Raw genomic sequence first — 22,801 nt, forward strand, 5'->3', positions numbered from 1 at the left:
AGCCGAAACGTCGTGAGAATTGTTTTATTATGTTTTATTTTTATTATTTTATTACTTCCCTTCTACGTGACTTTACCGAAAGAACCAAGAAGATGAATCCCTGCAGTCACGAAAGCTTTAAATCGAAATTTAGGGGTTCTACTGTATATATATTTCTGCTTCCTATAATGGTTTTATACTTACTGCTTGTTATTATTCTATCCGGATGCAACCATTGACAAAGATTGATCCCTTTATAAATTGTAACATTCATTTCTTTCACTTTTTTTTAGTAGATACAAATAAAATGAATAAAGAAATGTAAACGTTTTCTGTAAACGAACCGTTGAACTCAAGTGCTGAATACGCAAAAAAGCAGAGGGCTTTTACCGTGATGGGTAAGGATGGGCAGGATGGTATGAGGGCGTTCGACTTACACTTCTGGCAGTAATTTGCACCTTCATCCCAGCAGTGGCCATTGCAGGACGGATGGCAGGGCTTGCCTGCCAGAACAGAGCGGCGAAGCCCATTTAGGAGAACAACAGAACGAGATGCGAGCTTCCCACAAACACAACCGTTACAGCGCCCGCCTCTCGCACTCGACGTTTGAGCACGAGACGTCCAAGCTAACTGCCACTGTTCCACTACACAATTGAAACGGCACATTTTTAACATCTGAATAGTGAACATCGCAACCATTTTCTCTCGGCTTTAGGGCTCAGAGCTCTTGTCCTCGATAGCCTCTCCGCTTGACTGCCAGGACTAAGTTTCAAACTGACCCGGGTTGAACTGGAGGGCTATTTACGCTGTCACATTGGTTCTTTCCCCAAGGATCACCAGCCTGCCCTAACATAAGTTGTCTTAAATAATCCTTCTGCATAGGTTTTAGTGGTTGTGCTGTGCAGCTTCTCCAATGTGTTCCCAGGTTGCACCACGAGTCGTTCGGCACAGTGTCCAAAGTTTCGCCTCCATGTGCTGGGAGTTTTTTCAGGAAGCCGAAAAGACATCGGAGAGCTAAGAAATATGTTACATTATTGCTGTTTGATGTTCACCTCCATGGGGATGCTAAATAATTAATAATTCTGATAGATTTATTTTTTAACTTTGGTCATGCAAATGACTCTACTGCCACGAATATTATTTGTACGCACATTCAATGTTATTTACGCCTTTAACTGTATTCTGATGCACATTACGCCACTCACATGTTGATTTGAAGAAGTCCAGCTTGTTGGTCACGTTTTCAGGGGACCCCTTGCTCTTGAGGTCAGCCCAGTTGATGGTATCAGCGAAGCAGAGGTACTCATTGGAATCGAAGTAGACAGCTCCTTTAAGGATTTCTGCGCGATTGAGACACAACAAATGGATCCACTCTGAATTGAAACTTATTTCGTGGTGTAATGGTTAGCACACTGGACTTGCTATCAACATCTTCACCAGTTCAACCTCCCTGGGGGACCAGTTGAAGCAATGGTGCAAGTTTATTAAACACCTCCGCCTCTGTGACATCTAGCAGTTTAAATGGGGACACGGTAGAACCTCGGAGATCGAACGCACCAGAACTCGAACAAATCGATGTTCGAACGATATTTCTGAAGATTTTTTGCCCCGGAAACTGAACGAAATTCGGAGGTCGAACGGGCAATCGCGACTTGAAAGAACCTGTACGGCTGAGATGCGTTTGGCCAGCGTGCATGACGCTTGCCCAGACAAATGGGACTCCCCTTCCAAACAATGACACCACCACCTCCTCCTCCTCACCACCTTCCACTCAAGCCATCAACTCTCCCTACTACAGGTAAAATGAAGTTCAATGTTCATTTATTTCATTTATTCCATATATGTATTCACTTATTCCATTTACTTATTGTGTTTCTTGTTTTTTGTATGATTTTATGCATGTAATTACTGTAAACTTCGTGTAAAAATGCTTTATAATGAGAGATTTCTTGTGTCTGCAACCAATTAATGTCATTTTCATTAATTCTTATGGGGAAAATTAATTCGGTGTTCAAACAATTCGGTGTTCGAATGGCCGTCTAGAACAAATTAAGTTCAATCTCCGGGGTACCACTGTACCACAGTTTGTCGACTGACAAGGTTGCGTGTGCCGGGGTAAATTATAGACATCCCATGCCTGTTCAGAGATGTTTGACCAGGATGGCAGAGTAAGCTACCACCCACAAGGGCTCTCTAGAGCTCCCTCTTGGGGGAGGCCATTTAAGCAGTGGGGTGTGCGAGCGATTGGGGCGGCACTCCCATGAGCGTGCAATGGATGTGCGTACCCAAGAGGCCCATCAGGTGGAGCCGTCGAATACCCTGCTGCGACTCAGGCTGCTCCTTGTTGTAGTTGAGCAGCACGCTGAGCGCGTACTTATTGTCGTAGAGCGTGTTGCCGCGGATGAGACGCAGGTTCTCCAGGGGCACGTAGTCCACCTCGTTGAGGGCGATCAGCACGTACCCAGACACCTCCCGGATCGACTGGCAAACAGCATGGAGGCGAGCGGGATGGGAGAGTGAATGAAGAGTTTAGGTGAAAGGTGAAAAGTAAAATAAGCTATTTTTTTTTACTTTACTAGGTAACGCTCACCAAGCTATTAAGCTCTTTTTCAGAAGCGACCTGTCCCACAAATGATAGCTCAACGAGGTGGCGGCTGATCATGTGGACATTTCTAGCAGCCAAATACTCCAAATGCCTGTTTCAAAAACTGTAAAGGTGCAGCCCAGCAATTGCTTGCTCATAGCGTTGCTGGGGGGAGGGCTCCGCTGGAGGGATCTCTAAGAGTGCTTCCATGAGACGGGAGCTCAGATGGAGGTACAAAATAAACGTTCAGGGACCACCTTGGCAGTTTCTTGACAAGCATCACTATCATCAGGCACTGTCCATCCATGGTCCTGCAATGTTGTTGCTCCATCTCTTTGGCGCATAGTCCTCTTGGGGTCATTCCCTCCTTATTTTTACTGCTGTGGCACTGAGTAGGGGGCCTGTGCGTTATTTAAGGAATGCATTGGTAGCACCACGTTTATTAGTACCCATTTATTTAAGCAGCGAATAAGCGTGAACTCCTTGATAAGCCACGAATTGCAAACGGTTGTGGCAAAATTCACCATTATGGCCTCGTAAAGATGCGGTTGAGGCTCGTGAACTATCGGCACAGTGTCGTCACACACCCGCAGGAAGGAGAGGTCGCTCCCATTGAGGATGTTGGTGATCTCCAGGTTCCCCATGACGATCTCACAGTTGGTGTACATTTCACGCAGGATCTCGTACTGCTTCTCCTTGTTACTCAGCAGATTTAACTTGTTCGTTGTCCCAGCACAGTCTGCAAATAAAGCGCATGACGGCATGACATTAACATACAAACAGCCCATTCTGTGAATATTTGATATTGTATTCTTGAACGATTTTGGGGAATGGTCCGGAATGGTGTTGAACAAAAATTGTCACCTGTTAAACTTTAGTGCGGTATTTCCATATGAAAGATAAGAATATGTTTTACCCTTTCTGCTAATAAAACAGGTGCTAAGATGTTTCATACCTTGATACTGGCAAAAAAAGGTCCCATTTTGGTATTACCATCATTTGAGATGCCGCTTGCAAAGAAAATATTTTTGTTGCGACTGATAAAAGATGTTGGGAAAAATGACCCCTGTGGAAATGCTGTTTTCCAAGCCATTGCATAAGCGAGAGTGGGCTTGAGTCCAGTTTGACATCCTTGGCTAGTCCTCCATCTAATTTATAATTCTATTTTGATTTAAAGCTTTCGTTTTATATTTATTTTATTTTATTATTTCCCTTCTACGTGACTTTACCGAAAGAACCAAGAATTATAATTTGATGGTAAGATGTATGTTCTGGATATCTTCACTTGTAATTCTATCTGACAATATCCTTGTCTGTTTACACACGAGTGCAATAATCACAATCATTCTACTTTTATCTTTGTTTTAACTGAATTGTACTCGGAACGGTTTTAAAAAGTAATTTTTACCAAGCCAACTCGCGTGACAGGAAATGTATTTGAATGAATACTTAATTATGTTTGTGGCGGTATTTTCAATTCCCTATGTAATGTAGCTGTTGCCGATTTGCTCTGATTTCTAAATCTTTTCAGCAATGCTTTATATTTCCTTCGTTATTGTACCTTATTTTATCTTATTGCATCTGCCATGCTGGTGACCCATGTCACTCTTGCAAAGGAGACTTCTAACCTGCCTCTCCTGAACACTCAGCCGGTCGAACAAAATAATCTTCAAAACTTTAAACTTGAGCTACAAATACAAGAAAAGCAATAACGCGTGTCGAAGAAAAAAAACACCACCCACGAAATACTGACCTTAACTTCGTATACAAGAGCTAGAGTCTGTGGCCAAGGAAAGGGAGGTCTGGACCGCCCTGCTTAACATGCTGCTGCCACGACCCACGCCGGGACAAGTGGATTGAGAAACAAACGACCGAACTTCGTACACCGCAGTACGTCAATCTCAATTCAGACAAGAACACTCGTTTGTCAACAGTGACAACCGCGAAATATTCTTAGTTGTGTGTTGTTACCAAGAGCACGGCTCGAGAGGAGACCGCACGCATTGCTTGTAAAAACAATAAAACTATACCAGCAGGAGGTATGTGCTTTAGAAAAAAAAAGACACTTTTGTGAATGTCACATTTTTTTTCAGCATTACTCTTGGCATGTTTGGTCAAAATGGAATCATTAGTGTTCTCAGCTTAAGCCTCATCACTCGGGACACACCCCAAAAGGGCAGACACCTTAAGAACGAGGAAATGTGTTTCACAATGGTCAACGCATTCCATAAGTGCACACTCAAGCCACTTCTTTAAAAGGCTACAATTGCATGCATGGACATGATATAGGGGGGCTCTTAAGAAACACAATGCACAATCGCAAAAATAAAATACAAATTGTAAACAGCACAATGTACATTTTGATGACAGTTACAGAAGCCACAGGGCTCTCCTGGCATGATTGCTTTTAGTTAACAGCGAGATTCTACGAATACAGCACTTCACACGTCTGTACGTTTTGTTTGAACACCTTCAGATTTCATTTTTGCTTGTGTTTACTTTTGTTCGAGAATAGATTTTGAAGACACAGCTGCACCTGTGTTCTCTGTGGACAATCATCTCTACCTCAGGCACTGAGTGAAAGGTAAACAAAGGGCCCCAATCACGATAGCTATCAAGGCTGCGATATTGTCTCTGTAAATATTGCAGCGTGCTCCTGACTAGGTGAAAACACGGTGGGTGGACATCTCTGCCACCTATCCGCGGCATGGAGTGCGATGATTTGGTGAAGTCATGATTCGGCGTGATGCTTCCATGAATGCATTTTTTTTATTTGTTTTGTTGGGTTTTTTCTCTCTCAGACTTGTGGGATTTTTATTTTCTGCATTTGCCCAAATGCAACATTAGCGTAGCATTTGTGTATTTAAAAAAAAATACAGACCAATCCACTGCTAGATGAAGGCCTCATCACGCTATGTTAGGTCTTGGGTGTTGTTTGATCATACTTCACAGGCACTGATCAGTACGGGTTGGTGAAGGATATCACTGTCGACTTATGTTAGCCATGGCTAGGAATCAAACTCATGTCACTGGATTCAGAGCACAGTGCATGAATCAGTGCACCAATTGGTGCCGTACATTTGCATAGAATAAAAAAAAATCATAAATGAATCCTGAACGATCATACGCAGTCAATTATCGCAGGACAGATGTATCGTGATCATGAAAATACATTTTAACCGATGCATCATTCCATGTACATTGCTCAGTGAAGACTTGAGTTGGTCTGGGAGACACACGAATGGGGAAATATGGTATGGGGGGCGGGGTGTGGGGTGCGACTGAAATGGTTGGCATATTGCAAGGTGGCAGTTCCACACTGTGTGCTCTCTCCACACTGCTCACGGTGATTGGCAATAATTCGGCCACGCCACTTAAAACACTATCAGGACATATGCTGCACGAATGAAGCACCTAAAAGCCGGACGTCCCATTGTAAAAATAAACAACCGCAGCGAGGGACACCTTTTTATCTGTTATTTATATTGCGAATGAGATGTGTTTACGGCTAATAATGCACAATTCTGTGCATCCCGCATGTAATATAAGCTGCCCATAAATTGCTCATTAATGTGTGGAACTGGCCTTTTACCACCTGCTTTTGAAGGGGCCATCTGCTGTCTGACTGCAATTAAGTTGCATTCCCTGTCCAAATATTGGAAAACAATATTTGCACGAGAGTCATGTTGATGGATGCTGGAAGGTCCCTGCAGCCTTTATGTGACTAGGATGGCGTGTTTTTGTTTTTATTAAAATGGATGTCTTGCACAAAACACACTTGGTGTACACCCCTTCTGTCTTAGAGGACAACTTGGAATGTCACGCTGAGCCATCAATGGCTACTTTAATTCGCGTTATTCAGAATTGTTGGAAAAAAATGTACAAACATTTATCGCACAATCGCGAGCACACGTACACACGTACAGCAGCGCAGACCAAGTGTTATTGGCTGCGAAAGGACAACGAGCGTCTCTCAAGGGTATACAGACTACTCCCAAGTAGCGGCATGTTAGGTTTTCTTTCGCCGCACAGTAACGCCCAACAACCCTTGCTGCCCTTCCACCTCGGTCACGTGCCTCGTTTCCCTGGCAGTGGGAACTGCACTGGCTCAGTGCTCCCACCGAAGCTGGACTCGATAGCACAATTTCGATTTAAAGCTTTCGTGACTGCAGGGATTCATCTTCTTGGTTCTTTCGGTAAAGTCACGTAGAATGGAAATAATAAAATAATAAAAATAAAACATAAGCAGACTCTGTCTACTCGACAGACCTGCTCTCCACATGAGGACGGCTGATTGCGTTGTGGCCGAAACGTCGTGAGAATTATTTTATTATGTTTTATTTTATTATTTTATTATTTCAATTCTACGTGACTTTACCGAAAAAACCAAGAAGATCGATAGCACAAGTTCCTATGGCAGCCCAGCCTGGCCCAGCCGAGCCCCTGGATGTTGCAGATCTGAGCCGCCCTCGCTGTCACTTTTCGACACAAGCCAAAGATGCAGTCGTGACGTTACGGGGTGAACGCAGACGTGAGACGAGCACACGGTGACACTCGGTTCGTTGAGCTGGGTCAAAGTCAGAACCAGTTGTCACATTACAGCAGCAGTGCAGAAGTCTAACATAGCCTATACGGATAAGAGATATTTTTATTTATCAGGCCACTTATATGCCTTGGCAACTCAAAGTAACTTATATCACATCTCATCTTAACGATTTAATTTCCCTTCGAGAGTCGAGCCAAGAGGACCGACCCCTGGTGGAAGGTGAACGCATACGGTGAACGCACGCAACACCATCCTATGCCTGCATTAAGTGATAATTTTAACTCGTTTAAAGATTGCCTCCTGACCTTCACCGTACACGGGGAGAGGGGCCTATGAGGGGAGAGCAAAGGGAAAGGGCCGAGCTCACAGAGGCTCATGACACATTGATCGTGGTGATATGTACCTGGTTTGTGGCTGCAGTTGATCAACTTAACAATCCACTCCTGGGGCCGGCACAGCCTGGTTCTCGTTTGTCATGGAAACTCATCAACAGAAAGCTGAGCGTTTCATTTTCCACAATTCCAAACAGCGCAGGCCTTTACAGCCACATTTTATGACGCATTGTACTTTTAATTTGACTGAGTAAATGTATAACCGACTCGGAGAACTGAGTAAATAGTGGAGATATTTTGCACAGCTTCCCACTCCGTGCCGTCTGGAAATATTCACGGAATTGAAATGCACATTAACCAGGTGAGGTTGGCACAATGCTTTCTACCGCCCACTATTTCTAATACTTCAATTGCGATGAAGAAAATGCACGTTTAAAGCCAGCAACAAGTGTAGGATACGTTCTGTACAGGCATAAACACAAACACAATCTACCAGCACGGAAGAGGGCATATGGCAAATACTGAGCACTTCTGAAACCCAACGGGAGGGTATTCGTAAACCTCAGGTACAGACATTGTTAATTGACTTATGTATACAAGCCAGGGTGGAAGAGTGGTGGCACAGTGGTTATCATACTGGTTTATCAACCCAGGTGACCAGAGTTTGATTCATGGACACGATCAACATTAAAATAACATATGAACCTTATGGCGGGACCTCGGGGTACCGAATAAACGGAAGTCAAAATCGTAATTAATGAATACATTTTTGGCGACTCCGTCCCACCGCGCACATAAACGCCGCGATCCACCTGGCGCGGATCATTCTGTTGTCACGTCGTCCAAGCGCAGTGAGGACGAATGCGCAGAAGAAAGAAAACGTTTTAACTTTGATTGGCGCATCATGTAGAGCTCGTCGAGAGGAATAGACTGCCGCACCATTCGCTTTCAACCGACATAAAATGACGTCGCAACGCAGTTTATGCGAGAGCCGGGGGCTTATGGGACCCCGGGGTTCCGCCATAATGTTCATTTGGTGACAAATAATATGTACACCGAACTGCCTGCTCTCCCCGCTCTCCCAGTCCCCCTACCTCCCCCACCCTCTTAACCAACCTACACTGGTCAGTGTGGTGTAGTTTGGTTACAAAAACCTACGTGAAAGGCTGTGGGGAGGCCTTCAACCTGTAGCGGTTTGGTCAAGGGCGTGGAAATTATCACTTGATTTGTTAATTATTGCACAAGCCAACTGGCGCAGGTACATGAGCAATACAACAAACGTGTATGGACAAGAATAAGGCCAAGCCATTATTATTACTGATTGGTCATTATCATAACCATGATTGTGCCACCATTATATCAGAGCCTCTGGGTCTCTATGTGAGGCTATGAATCTCCACGTGGTCAATATCTCACACCACGGACCAGTGGTGCACCAATGCCCACTTCGATCATTTGCTGGGGGCATCATTCCAGATAATCATCAGGCTACTCTTGAAGGACGGTGACATTCACCCATAATCAGCCTCAATGTGTCTCTCTTGGAAATAAAGAGTTACTACTGATGAGTAGAAACTCACTTGCCTCGCCCGAAATTGTTTTATTTCCTCACGATTGCTGATCCTGGGTTGTGTTAAAAGATCATACGAACCAGCTTTTAATCATCACCGTGACGCACGAAAAATTGCGTTTCTTTAATCCTCACGAATCTGCGGAATCTAAAAAAAAAAATCCATGAATGAAAACTCGAATTCTTTCTCGACAAGAGGGGCCATAGATCAAGCTGATTTTAAACACTGTATCGTTGAAAGTGCGCCAACATCGTCAGATGCATTATTGCAACAATTTATGACTGCAATTCTGTTTAGAGGGGCTCCATTTTAGGCGTGGGCAGTGTGGTTTTTTTTTTGTAACCCGCATGCCTCTCACTCGACGGTGAGGACAGATGCAAAGCTCCTCCTCGGTACGTTATGGCACCGCGTAAGGGGCCGTCCATAAATTACGTCACGCGATTTTTGACGATTTTTGACCCCCCCCCCTCGTCACACGGCGTCACAAAAAGTCAGACCCCCCCCTCAAATATGACGTCACAAAGCTCTGCCCCACCCCCCCAAAAAAAATAAAACATGCTTAAAATCGCTTTCAACTATTGTCATTGTAGTGCGTATTTAATGTGCCGCTGCACTTTGATGTTATAGGAGAAAACATGTATTAAAAAGTCTATTTAATTAAATAGATCGTGATAATTGTTTTTTTACCCTTCTATTTGGCAACAAAACTGACACCTTTTTTACATGGAGTCATGTTTACATAGACCACAATACCTGCAGTCATAATGCAAACAAAAAACATAACTCTGATAATGTGCACTGTCCTTGAAGTTGATTGGTCCACACCCGAGACAGCTTTCCTTAAAGCCTAGTCTCACATGGGTTGGACCAGATGACGCCAAAAGGCGCACAACTCAAAGACAATGCACCATCAGAGTGAGAGCTCGGGGTAAGCATTTACACCATTGGAACCTCATTTGCCAATAAAAATATGATAATTGTTTTTTTACCCTTCTATCTGGCAACAAAATTGACACCTTTTTTACAAGGAGTCATGTGTACATAGACCACAATACCTGCAGTCATAATGCAAACAAAAAACATAACTCTGATAATGTGCACTGTCCTTCAAGGACAGTGCACATTACCAGAGTTATGTTTTTTGTTTGCATTTTTTTTTGCATTATGACTGCAGGTATTGTGGTCTATGTAAACATGACTCCTTGTAAAAAAAGGTGTCAGTTTTGTTGCCAGATAGAAGGGTAAAAAATCAATTATCATATTTTTACCCAATCAACTTCAAGGACAGTGCACATTACCAGAGTTATGTTTTTTGTTTGCATTATGACTGCAGGTATTGTGGTCTATGTAAACATGACTCCTTGTAAAAAAAAGGTGTCAGTTTTGTTGCCAGATAGAAGGGTAAAAACCCAATTATCATATTTTTACTGGCAAATGAGGTTCCAATGGTGTAAATAGATCGTGTTGTCTATATTTTGATGTGACGTCACATTTCTCACCCCCCCCCTCCTCGTCACACATCGTCACAAATGTCTGACCCCGCCCCCCCCCCTAGGTGCGTGACGTCATTTATGGACGGCCCCTAACGTCATGGCGCAACACGAATTATCACGCAGGTGACGGCAGAGCGAGCGAAGAGCTGTTGCCAAACCGTCTGCCTCTCCATCACCGGCCGAGAAGAAAAGCCAAGCCGCAACGCACAACAGTTCACGGCGAAACCCAAGCAGGCGTGAAGAGAGTTGGGCGGGGGGGGGTGGTTTAAATGTTCTCTACATATAAATGTAAGCAAGTAAATAAGTTAATTAATAACCCAGTAAACGGTTAGCATCGTTGGACTTGCAATGCAGAGGTTGTTGTTCCAATCTCACAGTGAGGCTGTTGAAACCGCTTGCTGCCTGTTGGCCAAGTTTCTTAAAATCACCGGAGCAGTGCAATTGAGTCCACCACAGCGAGTCTATCGGCAGGTCGTGAGTGGTGGGGTAAAGTGTGGGTACTCTAAGGGGCCGTCCATAAATGACGTCACGCATCTGGGGGGGTGGGTGGGTGGTCAGACATTTGTGACGATGTGTGACGAGGTGGGGGGGGGTTTGAGAAATGTGTCAAATCAAAATGCGCAACCTTAAATAAATATAGACAACACATTCTACTTAATTAAATAGACTTTTTAATAAATGTTTTCTCCTACAACATCAGAGTGCAGCGCCACATTAAATACGCACTACAATGACAATAGTTTAACGCGATTTGAAGCATGTTTTATTTTCAAAATGGAAATATGGTTTGGGGGGGAGCAGAGCTTTGTGACGTCATATTTGAGGGGGGGGGGTCTGACTTTTTGTGACGAGGGGGGGGGGGTCAAAAATCGTCCAAAATCGCGTGACGTCATTTATGCACGGCCCCTAACCTCTTACAAGACGTCCAGCCGGCGTGGAAGAGCAGGTGGATTTTCACTCTACAGGGGCCCTCTGGAGCTCCCTCCAGTGGAGGCCCTTCCACCAGCAGCAGAAGGGCCTCTGCTGCAGTTGCAGGGCTGCGCCTTTACACATTTATACTGCCGAGGGAGGTACAGGCCGGTGGGACTCCCAGAAACGTTCCCGTTGTTTTAATTGACGCGCCGGGAGATCAAATCGGAACCGTCGACCTCTGAACTTGCAAGTCCAGTGTGGTGACCATTACAAAGCATGTACAGTAGTTGTGCACACGGTCTTATGTCGACAGAACACAACGACTGTACGCTCATTTATTCCACGTGACGGCAGTGAAAGCTTGGCTTCCCCTCCATTCCTTCACTTGGAATTCCCCTCCATGCGGATGCATAAAACATAGGCTGTGAGACGGGGGAAAAAACCACGGTGTGTGTATATATAACGACACGGGGAACATTTTCAATCCATACTCTTTGGTTCTTGCGGTGAAGTCACGTAAGGTAGAAAAATGAAAGATCCCGACGTTTCGTTCGCAACACAAGCAATCGTCATCAGGTGGGACAACCACAGCAAGAAAAACTGCTGAAGTAGTCTTGTTTTTTTACCAACGTGACTTTACCGAAAGAACCATTTAGTATGGGTTCCTGCAGTCACGAAAGCTTCAAATCAAGATTTTCAATCCAATTGAAGACTGTGAATTGCACTTTTATGTCGTTTGCGATCATGTGACTATGGTCCAGATCGGAAATTGTTGTCATATCTAAAAGGGTCATGAAAAACAACTCTTGGATGCCCCCTTCTCATCTGAAAGTTGGCTGCATTTCTTAAAATCAAGGTCACATCTATTCCAGTAAACATGCAACATTAGGCCAAAGTTGGCCAAATCTTGGCCCAAAGTTCCATGTTTACTGGAATTAACACCCCCCCCCATCCTTCACGCGCTTTTCTTCTTACAAATTGTACAGTCCTTAATCCTTTCCTTTATTGTAAACCTTACAGTTTTCCACGTCAACATTTCCAGTGTGTGTGTGTGATAGATTTCATTTGAATCTAAAAACCAAAGAGACGAGGCAGTTTGCATTCCTGTGGCCATGATTGAGTACTCAGCCTGGAAAGTGACGGACATTGCGCTACTTTGTAAAAGCAAAGTGATTTCACGCTCCGTTATGATTTTCTTCGCACTTTGTGAACAAAATGTTTCAGTGGCATTAATATTCTTAGGGGTTTTTTTGGGTAAAGTCACGTAGGTAAAAAAATAAAATTAAAATTAATAAAAGTAAAATTAAAATAAAATTAAAATTAATAAAAGTAAAATAAAATGTTTCAGTGGGGCCCTTTCGAGCCTGTGGCCGCGATTGTAAACGTCGCGTGGCGACGTTGTTGTGCAAGTGCGGCAGTGCCCCCCGCCCCCATCTCCCCGCCAGGCTCTCGCCACCGCAGAGGTGCCCTGCTGACGAGCTGCGATGACATGCCGCTCGTCAGGATGTACAGACGCCCCCACACACCCCACCTCCGTGTTGCCAACTTAGCGATTTTTGTCGTTACACCTGGCAAATTTTTATGTTTACCTGAAAGCGACTTTTTCACAAAGCTCGCAGATTTGTGAAACGAGGACACGATGCAGATTTAGAAGCGATTGCAGATTTAGAAGCCATGCATTAAGGGCGATGTATCGTTTTACGATGCGCAATACACGGTGGGTATCCGATTGACATTTTTGATGACTTTCAGAGGTCTATCTAGCAACAAGTAGACAATCTTTGAGGTTGGTTGGCAACTTTCAGCGTTAAGGAGTTGGCGATATTGGAGCTCATCAGTTAACCAAGTGGCCTGGACCACTCACCACTGCCGGGCAGAGGAGTTGCAGGGAGTTACTGTGTAAACAAATGGTGTAACGCTATAAATCATAAGCCAATGACCTTGCCAATGCAATCACAAGGTCATTCCATGGCATTAACAACCCTGTGTAAAAACCATCTACGGTTGGGACTATGACAAATGTATACTTATGGGGATGGTTTCGTTTTAATGCGGATGGTTACGTTTTATTTGTGTGTTTTTTGGGTGATTTGTTTACCTTTGTTGTAATTTGCATTACTGTCATGTTTTTTTTTACTGTTTGTCGATGTCACGTTCTTACCCGCCCTTACCGGATTTCTGTGAAAAGAGCTTTATAGCTCATCGGATTCCTCCAGTGTAAATTAAGATTCAGAATCTGATACTTAACGTAATGTTACCATTAGTCCTGTTCCAGTAAGCAGAGACCGAATGAGCGCGTCTATCCACTGCGCATGCAGTGCCACCGCTCTCAGGTCGCACGGGCCGAAGGGGCCCCGGCACCACCAGGTTATGAAGAGGGGGGAATTGGACAGTGGTCGGGGGGGGGGGCTCATTTCATTCCTAACACCAGGGTCCGTGACAACCACGACACGCCACTGCCCCATAAGTAAAACGTGGCCATTCAATGATTTATCTGCACAATCCACCTCCTGCAAATGATTCAATGACATACTCTTTGGTTCTTTCGGAAAAGTCACGTAGGTAGAAAAATAATAGATCGCGAAGTTTCGATCGCAACACAAGCAATCGTCATCAGGTGGGACAACCAGAGCAAGAAAAAACTGCTGAAGTAGACGAGAGATCTGCCGTGGCACGAGGTTATATAGGCCTCGGCAGTAGGGGGGGGGGGAGAGAGAAGGGGGGGGGGGCAGAAAGTGGACCCCGCAGCAGCACCCGGGTCACTGGAGTAAAGTGGACCACCGCGGCTACTGCCGAGGCCAATATAACCTCGTGCCACACAGCAGATATCTCGCCTACTTCAGCAGTTTGTTTCTTGCTGTGGTGGTTGTCCCACCTGATGACGATTGCTTGTGTTGCGATCGAAGCGTTGTGATCTATTATTATTTTTTTACCCACGTGACTTTACCTGAAGAACCAAAGAGGATGCGTTCCTGCAGTCACGAAAGCTTTGAATCAAGATTGATTCAATGACATGTCGCCGATGTGAGGTCATGCTTTCATTCGTTTAGTTTGTTCTGTTTGTATTTTTTGGTGTCCCGTGGTCTGTCTCTGCTCCACCCCAATCGTGCTATTGGCCTGAATGAAATATTTCCTCCTTATTTGCATGTGCATTCTTACGGGTGTGATTTTCATGAGTCGGCGCTTAAACTGTAAGCACAAAAGTTTATATAAATTCCTATCACTCTATGCATGAGGTACATGCCAAGTAACTGGAAAATGGGCACTGCACAAGTGTTGGAAAACACGTTACCAATACTGTTGACCACTTAAGTGATTTTGGCGCTTGATCCAGCGACTTTTTGGACTTCCCCTAGAGACAACATTTGATCGAGGCGACTGGTGACAAATGCAGCGAATTTCTGGCAAGAGGACATGATACAGGTTTTTGGGAGTAATGCGAGGTGCGTACTAATGATCCTGTATCAGTTCACTACGTTTAATGCCGGGTAAATTTAGTGATATTTTGACGACTTTAGAAAGCCTATCTACAAATACCTCACGACGTTTTGAGGCTCTCTCGGCAGACTTTCTGCTTCAAGGAGTTGGCAAGACTGGTTACCGATCCCCTTCGTGTGCTCTGCCAATGTACACGTATGGGCATCACAATGGTGCCCGGACCTAGTGGTCGTATTTTCACAACTAAAATGCCTGGGTGGTCCTTTTATAAGTCAGTTTTATTGCTGTTTCAGCAAGCAGCATTCCAGCGTGGTGTACAGGGACCTTCCTCGTCTGCCTAATGTGCTTGCGCCGAGCCGTTTTTCACACTGCCCCCCCCTCCCCTCTGCAGCGCCAGAGTCGTGATGTGCCTGCGTGCACACTGACTCGTGACTCGGTGCGCAATCGGTGCGCAAATGTCTGTAGGCGTGAATGTGGTGGTGCTTCCAACAGCCGCAGTAATTCGAGACAGGTCGCGTTTTGCACGAACAACATTTCCCAACGCGCAGCTGCCAATTTGAGCACTAAAGTGGCGTTAACGTTTCACCGGCGGTTGCCAACACCAACGAGAGATTTTTTTAAATATATAAAATGCAACCTCACGCACACAAAGGCTCAACCGTACAGCCTTTTTCGTGACTGCACGCACATACCCACACCTCCAATCCCCCACTACCCTTTCCTGTGTCCTTTTCACATGAAATCTCACTGCGTAGGTTTTCGCGATTGTGCTGTATAGCACTCCGATGTGTAGTCTGGGTTGTGCTGCGTGTTGTACGGCACGATTTCCGACGCATTGCTCCACGCGCGAAACGTCAGACATCACTCCGAACAACACACCCGGTACAACCCAGAAACACATCGGAGAGCTTTCATACGAAGCTACTGTCGTTCAACACTCTCTGAATGCAATGCCTCCATTACAACAACAAAACATCCTTCACGTTGCTCAAATAGCTCATTACTGCCGTAGCTTGCGTGAGACGCCTCTTGAAGAACTTTTCATGCAGAGTCTCGTATTCTGCCCTCAAGGCTATGATTTATTCAACTGAAATCACTGAAATATTGCTCTAAAATGTATTGTTTTGTTTCGTGCTGCAATTCCTAAAGTAGGAATTCATATACAATTAATACTCCCCTCCCCTCTGTAAGCATCTACGGGTCTGCTCAATGTTTTTTTTTTTTTAACACAAAACCCAAGGACCAACACCATTTAAATAAACATTTCAAAAACATCTTCAATACAAGTCACATTGCCGTCAACTGCTCATTACTCAACGTGCACTTTTGTGGGTTTATTAAAGCTGCATTCAGTTTTTAAAAAATAAATCTAAGGCAAGTGAGCGCTCTTCGCCTTTACACAAAAGTAATTCCCTTCATGTATCTTAGAAACCTCCAAGAGGAATATTTTCAGGCGCACTTGTGTGCTTAGTCCACTGTGACACTCGATTAAAGTGGCCCCGGGGGTTGTTAGGGGAGGTTCACGAGCACGTGGTTGGCACAATCCATAGCCACAGATAAACCTCGCTGCCGCACGGCTGCTTTGACCGGCAGCGCAGGAGCCTTGCGTAATGAAATCACCCATACGCAGGTGAACTAACAAAAAAACACGTTACATTTTTTTTATGTTCTGATAAGAAACAAGATTTGTTTTTATCTTTGTGGACCTAGTTTGCCAGTATCAAATTTTATTTTAAAAATGATGAAAAATAAGAATAGGTTTGACCATTTGCGGCAATAAAACAGGTGTTTAAACACCAAATAGATACATTTTGCAAGGCATCATGTCTGCATTAACCACACAGTTGCGTATGTTATATCTTATCAGCGCATGTTTGTTTGCGTGTTTTGCAGACTTGATACCTTGAGAACGTTACATGTTTGGTGTTTGAACATCTTAACTCCTGTTTTATTGCCAGAATAGGATAAACCCAATTTTAAATTTTCAACGATTGTTTTATATATTGTATGCCTCATTGCAGAGGTGTGGACTCGAGTCATGTGACTTGGACTCGAGTCAGACTCGAGTCATGAATTTGATGACTTGCGACTCGACTTGGACTTGCATAACAATGACTTTGTCCCACCTATGAGATGTGGACTCGAGTCATGTGACTTGGACTCGAGTCAGACTCGAGTCATGAATTTGATGACTTGCGACTCGACTTGGACTTGCATAACAATGACTTTGTCCCACCTCTGCCTCATTGTGATCGTGAGCGCATAGGGACTGGCGAGGACAACCAGGTGGAGTTCAGGGGCCAGAGACGCAGAGACGCAGACATCCCTCGAGGCTCAGTTTCTGTCTCCATGTGCCATGCACGATGGGTTCTGCGTGAAACATCAAGAGGATGCACGAAGAGAAAACCACGTGGACCAATACATCTCCCAGTACGTGAAAAACTCATCGATTGTCGAGAATTATAATAAAATATTCACATCCCTTAGCCAATCCACTGCTGAATAAAAGCCTCATACTATGTCAGTTATCCGGGTTGTTTGACCAGGCTTCGCCACACTGGTCGATGCAGGATAGTGAACCGCACTGAAGGTCTAACATCAGTGATTGAGTGATATCTGAACCGGTACTGGGTCATCCCATTCACCTACCTGCTGGATAGTACTGTTATTCTGGAAATCCCATAAGCTGGTGGAATAAAACACATTGTATATGTTTACGTGGAGATAAGGACTGAGATTTGTTTATATTTGTTATTCCCCATTGCGAATGGCTCGACTCATCCAAATACAGCATTCACCAACAATGGATGAAGAATGCATGAGTCTAATCAAAGTGTCTCCATGCTCAGATATTCTATAACAGGAGCCAGTCTGTCTATCGGATGACTGCTGCTGACCGACAACACAGTGGTCATGTATTTATTGACCCTGGCAGGAGAATAAGCTCAGTGCTCTCTCGACTGGGATTTCAATCACAACCTCCTGTGAAGCAAGAAACGTTGCCACATCGCTCTCCAATCAGATTGCCATTCCGTTACGGGATATGCACACAATTGTGTAAGGCAGTATATAAAATATACAGCACAAAGATCCAAACAGTATGTATGATGCCCAAAGGCATGGCGTTAAGAAATTTGTTTTTTTACATTTGCATGAGTTCGTCACAGTCCAATGTTTAGGACACTCCAACTGACTGATATCGTCGGGATGGGAGCCCTGAGAGATAAATTCGCTGTTTGTCATTATTCACCACGGAGTTTAATCCCTATGGATGCTGCCATGGTGCAATGGTTTAGCACACTGGTCGTGCAATCTTGAAAAACTCAACACGTGCGTCAAACACATTCCTGCGGAGGGAGCTGGTAGGAACGTTGGGTTGCTCGGTCAATGGCCAGGGTCAACGGCGGCGTGGTGTATTCCGCAAATATGCCCGACTGTGAGGGTGGGCACAAGCCGGCGTGAGTAGGTTATAAGAGCACCACGGGGTGACCAGCCCCTCCCCACCCTCCCCTCCCCACCCAGCCCCTCCCCACCCTCCCCTCTTCACCCAGCCCCACCCCTCCCATTTTTGGATGCAGGACGGACGGACACAACAATCCCCTGTGGGCTGGTGTAACCAAGAGGTTCCTACCAGTATAACACTGCCTTAAATTTACTACTATAATGAGCCAAGAGAATGTATGTTTGTGTGTCCCGCGTGTGACGTCACTCCACATGCCGCACCCCCTCGTCATTAATATTCATGAGCGGGTGGATTTTTACACTCACGCAGAAGGTTGAGCGGAAATTTTAAAAAATCGCAAATTCGCTTTAAGTTTGACGTTTCTTTATTGAAAGTGAATCTAATAAATAATGCTACGCAGCAACAAAGTGGAGTTGGTGTCTTTATTTATTTCCTTAGCACTTGAGACAAAAGGTAAGTGTAATTTATGCTTCTACATTATGGTAAAATAGAAATTTCTCGGTGATTTTCCAGATATTGTATCGATTTCCAATTTATTTCAACTCCAGCGACCGAAAGCAGAAGAAAATAAAGTATTAGAGCAGTGAATTTGAACAAATTGAAGGTCAGTTATATACAGTGCTACAGAATATGAAGTGGGGTGTTTTAGGACTTCGTTTTGTGCAAGAATCACTGCCATTAATACAGTGCAAAATTCACTGCCATTAAATTTACACAAGATACAATTATACTTTGCTCAATTTTTTTCGTAAATATTACAGCTTCCGTCCTAGGACGAGCAAAGAAGCTAGTAAAACATATATGTCCTGTAATGTGACATTTCAGGTAATGGCCCTTTTTCATAGCACATACATAGAGGCCAGACAGATAGATACATTTAAGTATCGTGAATGTTATATATTTTTTTTCTTTTAAGGTACTGCTACTCAAGAATGCGTTGAGGTTTTTGTTGTTGTCGTCGTTGATTTTGTATTGTGCACCACCGCCAACCCAGCAATGCCCAAACGACTCGCGATCCAGAGGTCGTCGCCTAGAATTCCGACCTCCCAGCGCGGCAGCCAAAACAACGGTGCCCAGGTTCCTGAATCCACCGCCCCGACCGCCTCCGTTGACCCGGCAGTATAAATGGGCAACAACCACAGAGAGTCGATCGGCAGGAGGTGGTGCGGTGAAGTGTGAGGTTTCTAACACGCCTTGCAAAAAGACATCTGGTCAGCGTTGAAGAGTAAGCCCAATAGCCCCTAATTGAGGCCCTTCCATTTGCCAGCAATTACAGGGCCCCCATGTTCACCTGCATACCTCCTTTTTGTGCTCTACTTAGGCGATGGAGCACATGCCGTGATTATTGGGCGAGTCTGTACTGTTCTTGGACACCAAGCCAAGCAGCTTCGTGAAGTCACTGTCATTTGACGACAGAGGCGCTGCTGGCTCTTCTTTACCGAACAGCTCCACTCTCGGCCGTTAAAGGTAAAGGTGCAGTCCTGCAATTGCTTTGCCGTAAGCATGACCTTCTTTAGCACCGTACATAGCCAACCGTGCTAATCGGAGGTGCTCAAACTACTGCTGGCCGAAGGGCCTCTGCTAGAGAAAGAACCCCTCTAGAGGGCATTAGACTGACTCTTCTCGATTGGCCAGACATCTTAGTAGAGGAAGTGAATATCCACACTTCAACCCCAACCACATGTGATGTACCCATTTATGCTGTACTGCTGGGAAGAGAGAGGCTCGGGGTTTTAAGAAACTTGCCGATTGCTTCAACTGCCTCACCGGGAGGATGACCCGGTTAATCTCTGGATTGCAAGTTCAGTGTGCTGACCATTACACCAGACTTTTCAGCAGCGAACTTTCGTGATAATACTCACTGCTGATGAGTCCTAATTATAACAAAACCGGTTTAAAGTTGTGTCTCACTGCTGCCTGTCAGTCGGACACATTTGCTCAAATGTTATTTGATGGTGACCTACGACAAGAGGAAAACAATGCAGTTCTTCAGGAACAGTTGATGGGTTTTCCAAAGGTATGAAGCTGTACGTGTAGTTGTGTATCATTTGAAACATTCCGCCATGGCACATTACCTTTTTGAAAGCGCATTCATCGATTTGAAAACGTACAGCTTTACAATCAGCATAGCCTTTTGTACCTTAGTGTTAAAACATTTTTTATGTTACATGTGCATCTGCATCATTAGATGGTAACTTTTTTTTTTAAGAACTGTATTTGAATTTGCTTAAACGGGACAGTTCCATTCATCAGCACACATGTGTTTTTCTAGTAGCTTATGTTATTCCATGGAACAATGGGGCTAATGGTGAACCCAAGTGTAATATAAAGCGCGTTCTTTTCTATCCCATCATTAATGATTCAACAACGCGCATATTTAACGAGACACTGAGGCATTATAAAATCGCAATAATTTCCTCCCAAATGGAAATTGCGTCATTGAGAACTTCGTATTGTCACATTGTGGAAGTCCCGCCGCTCTGCTTTCTCATGTTTGACTTGGATGCCTGCATGTGTGGTGGGTGTTCGCTATTTGCATTTTTACAACTACCGTGTGTCTAGGCAGTCAGTAATGGTGCTGCAATGCACAGTCATTGCAGCCTCACAATGAATGGCAAGGACGATTACTCAAGGCTGTAGAGCAGGGCAGGAGGTTGCACGTAGTCATTTGTTCACGTGCACAGTTTAATAACAAACGGCGATATCGCATCAAGCAGCAGGATTTTTGGCTTTGTTTGAGCATGCGGTATTTATTTTTCCACCCCACTGTGCCAATACACACAAATTTTTACCACATAGAACGTGTAGGCATGGGGCCCCGTGGTGGCGAAATGTTAACTACCTCGCCTGGTGTACAGGGGTTCGTGGGTTACGATACCAACCCGGACACCCATATATGTGAAGTTTTGTATCTTCTCCCCGTGGTTGCGTGGATTTTTCTCCGGGTCCTCTGGTTATTCCCTCCTGATTTAGAAACATGCGTTTAGAGTATTTGGCTGGTAAAAATGTCCACATGATAAGCCACGTATGGTTATCATGTGGAAAATGCTTTTTGTGTTTAAATTTTCGTCGTTCCCCCGCATCTCCAATTAGTATAGTTGGCTACGTACGGTGCGAAATAAGTTCAACATACATACATATTTCGTTGAGCTATCAATTTGTGGCCAGGTCGTTTCTGAAAAAGAGCTGTATAGCTACAGTGGCCCTTACCTGGTAAAATGTAAAAAAAAAAACGGTTTAGTTTTAGGCATGACAACAAATCCATTGCTCCGGCTTATGAAATGGAGCATAACACTGAAAGGCAGGCATCTCCAGAGTCTGTGAGGACCCCTATATTCACCCACCGGGTATTGGGCCAAGATCCCAACATTCCGCCTTCTGCCCAGGCAGGCCCTCTCCGGCCAAAGCCCAAACCCACGCGTCGTCATGAAACCTACACCATGGCCGCAGTTCTCACCCTTACAAAAGGCTCGTCAACATCACTCTGTTCGCCTATTCTTTATTGTGTCAACTCACATCCAGCTAAAAAGTACCGCAAAACAAACATCAAAGTAACGTTTGAGTTATTTTGTCATATACACGTGAGGTTCTTTTTTGTTTTTTTAAACGGATGAAAATTGACTGCACAACCTGCTTAAGTGGCACACATTCGCTATCAACCTATCTGTCGCAATGTATGAACGTATACATATATCCTGTACCATTAATCTCAGCGCTGATATACAATTATTACCACCTATGCCAATTGTCGCATTACTGCACTGAACAAGCAGACTCATTATGGATCAGCAGACACATTACGGCTCAACAATATATTATGCTGTAATTGAGAAAATCGCAGTGGACCGAGAGCTTTGAGTCTGTGATTGTCACATAATTTACCTTAGGGAGTATGCTTTTAATATGAGATACTCCCTCGGGTAAATTAACCCCCATAACCAACACGGCGTGGGAAGGCCTTCATCCAGCAGTGGATTGACAAAGGGTTACATTATTACATTTATAATTAGTATCATTGTATTAAATGTTCACGGGAAGCATTACATTAGCTGGGAGTTGTGTTGCCGAGGTCATGCATTAAGCTCTTGCATCGATACTGTGTATGAACACGAGAAGTTTGTTTTTGTTTTAATTAGTGCATCCTCGTCATTGTAATGGACAAAGTCAAAAGTCCTGCCATTGAAGACAGAAGGCAAGAGACAGCCCATGATGGACAGGGGGGACGGGTCAAGCTGTCAAGAGGGCTGACTGAGAGGGCCTGGGGAGCTAGTGGGGATACGTTCGAGTTAGGGAGGGTGCGTTGGGTGTTGTGTTACGGCGTTGGGTGTTGTGTTAAGTCCCGAGTAAGCACCTTGAGCTAGAGTGAGTGCTGCTGCTGCTGCACGAGTGCTTCTCGACGCACATAAGCATCTGCTGCCTGCATGTGTATGCAACCCTTTAGTTTCATCTCGTTTAAGGCATGAAATAGTCACTGTAAAACAAA

The 22,801-nt window shown here is 44.5% G+C and overlaps 1 protein-coding gene across 2 annotated transcripts in view; it reads right to left on the reverse strand.

Moving 5' to 3' along the window:
- LOC144726210 (receptor tyrosine-protein kinase erbB-4-like) overlaps positions 1-22,801 on the reverse strand; it is a 66,576-nt gene that overhangs the window by 25,513 nt on the left and 18,262 nt on the right. For both annotated transcript variants that reach the window (XM_078604729.1, XM_078604738.1), the window contains exons 2-5: positions 3,151-3,302; positions 2,265-2,460; positions 1,185-1,319; positions 417-482 (exon numbers count right to left, since the gene is read on the reverse strand). In XM_078604729.1, the coding sequence (XP_078460855.1) occupies positions 417-482; positions 1,185-1,319; positions 2,265-2,460; positions 3,151-3,302 (549 nt within the window). The remainder of the gene's footprint in view (positions 1-416; positions 483-1,184; positions 1,320-2,264; positions 2,461-3,150; positions 3,303-22,801) is intronic.

The sequence above is a fragment of the Lampetra planeri genome, chromosome 2, assembly GCF_965212315.1.
Source record: "Lampetra planeri chromosome 2, kcLamPlan1.2.h2, whole genome shotgun sequence".
Lineage (NCBI taxonomy): Eukaryota > Metazoa > Chordata > Hyperoartia > Petromyzontiformes > Petromyzontidae > Lampetra > Lampetra planeri.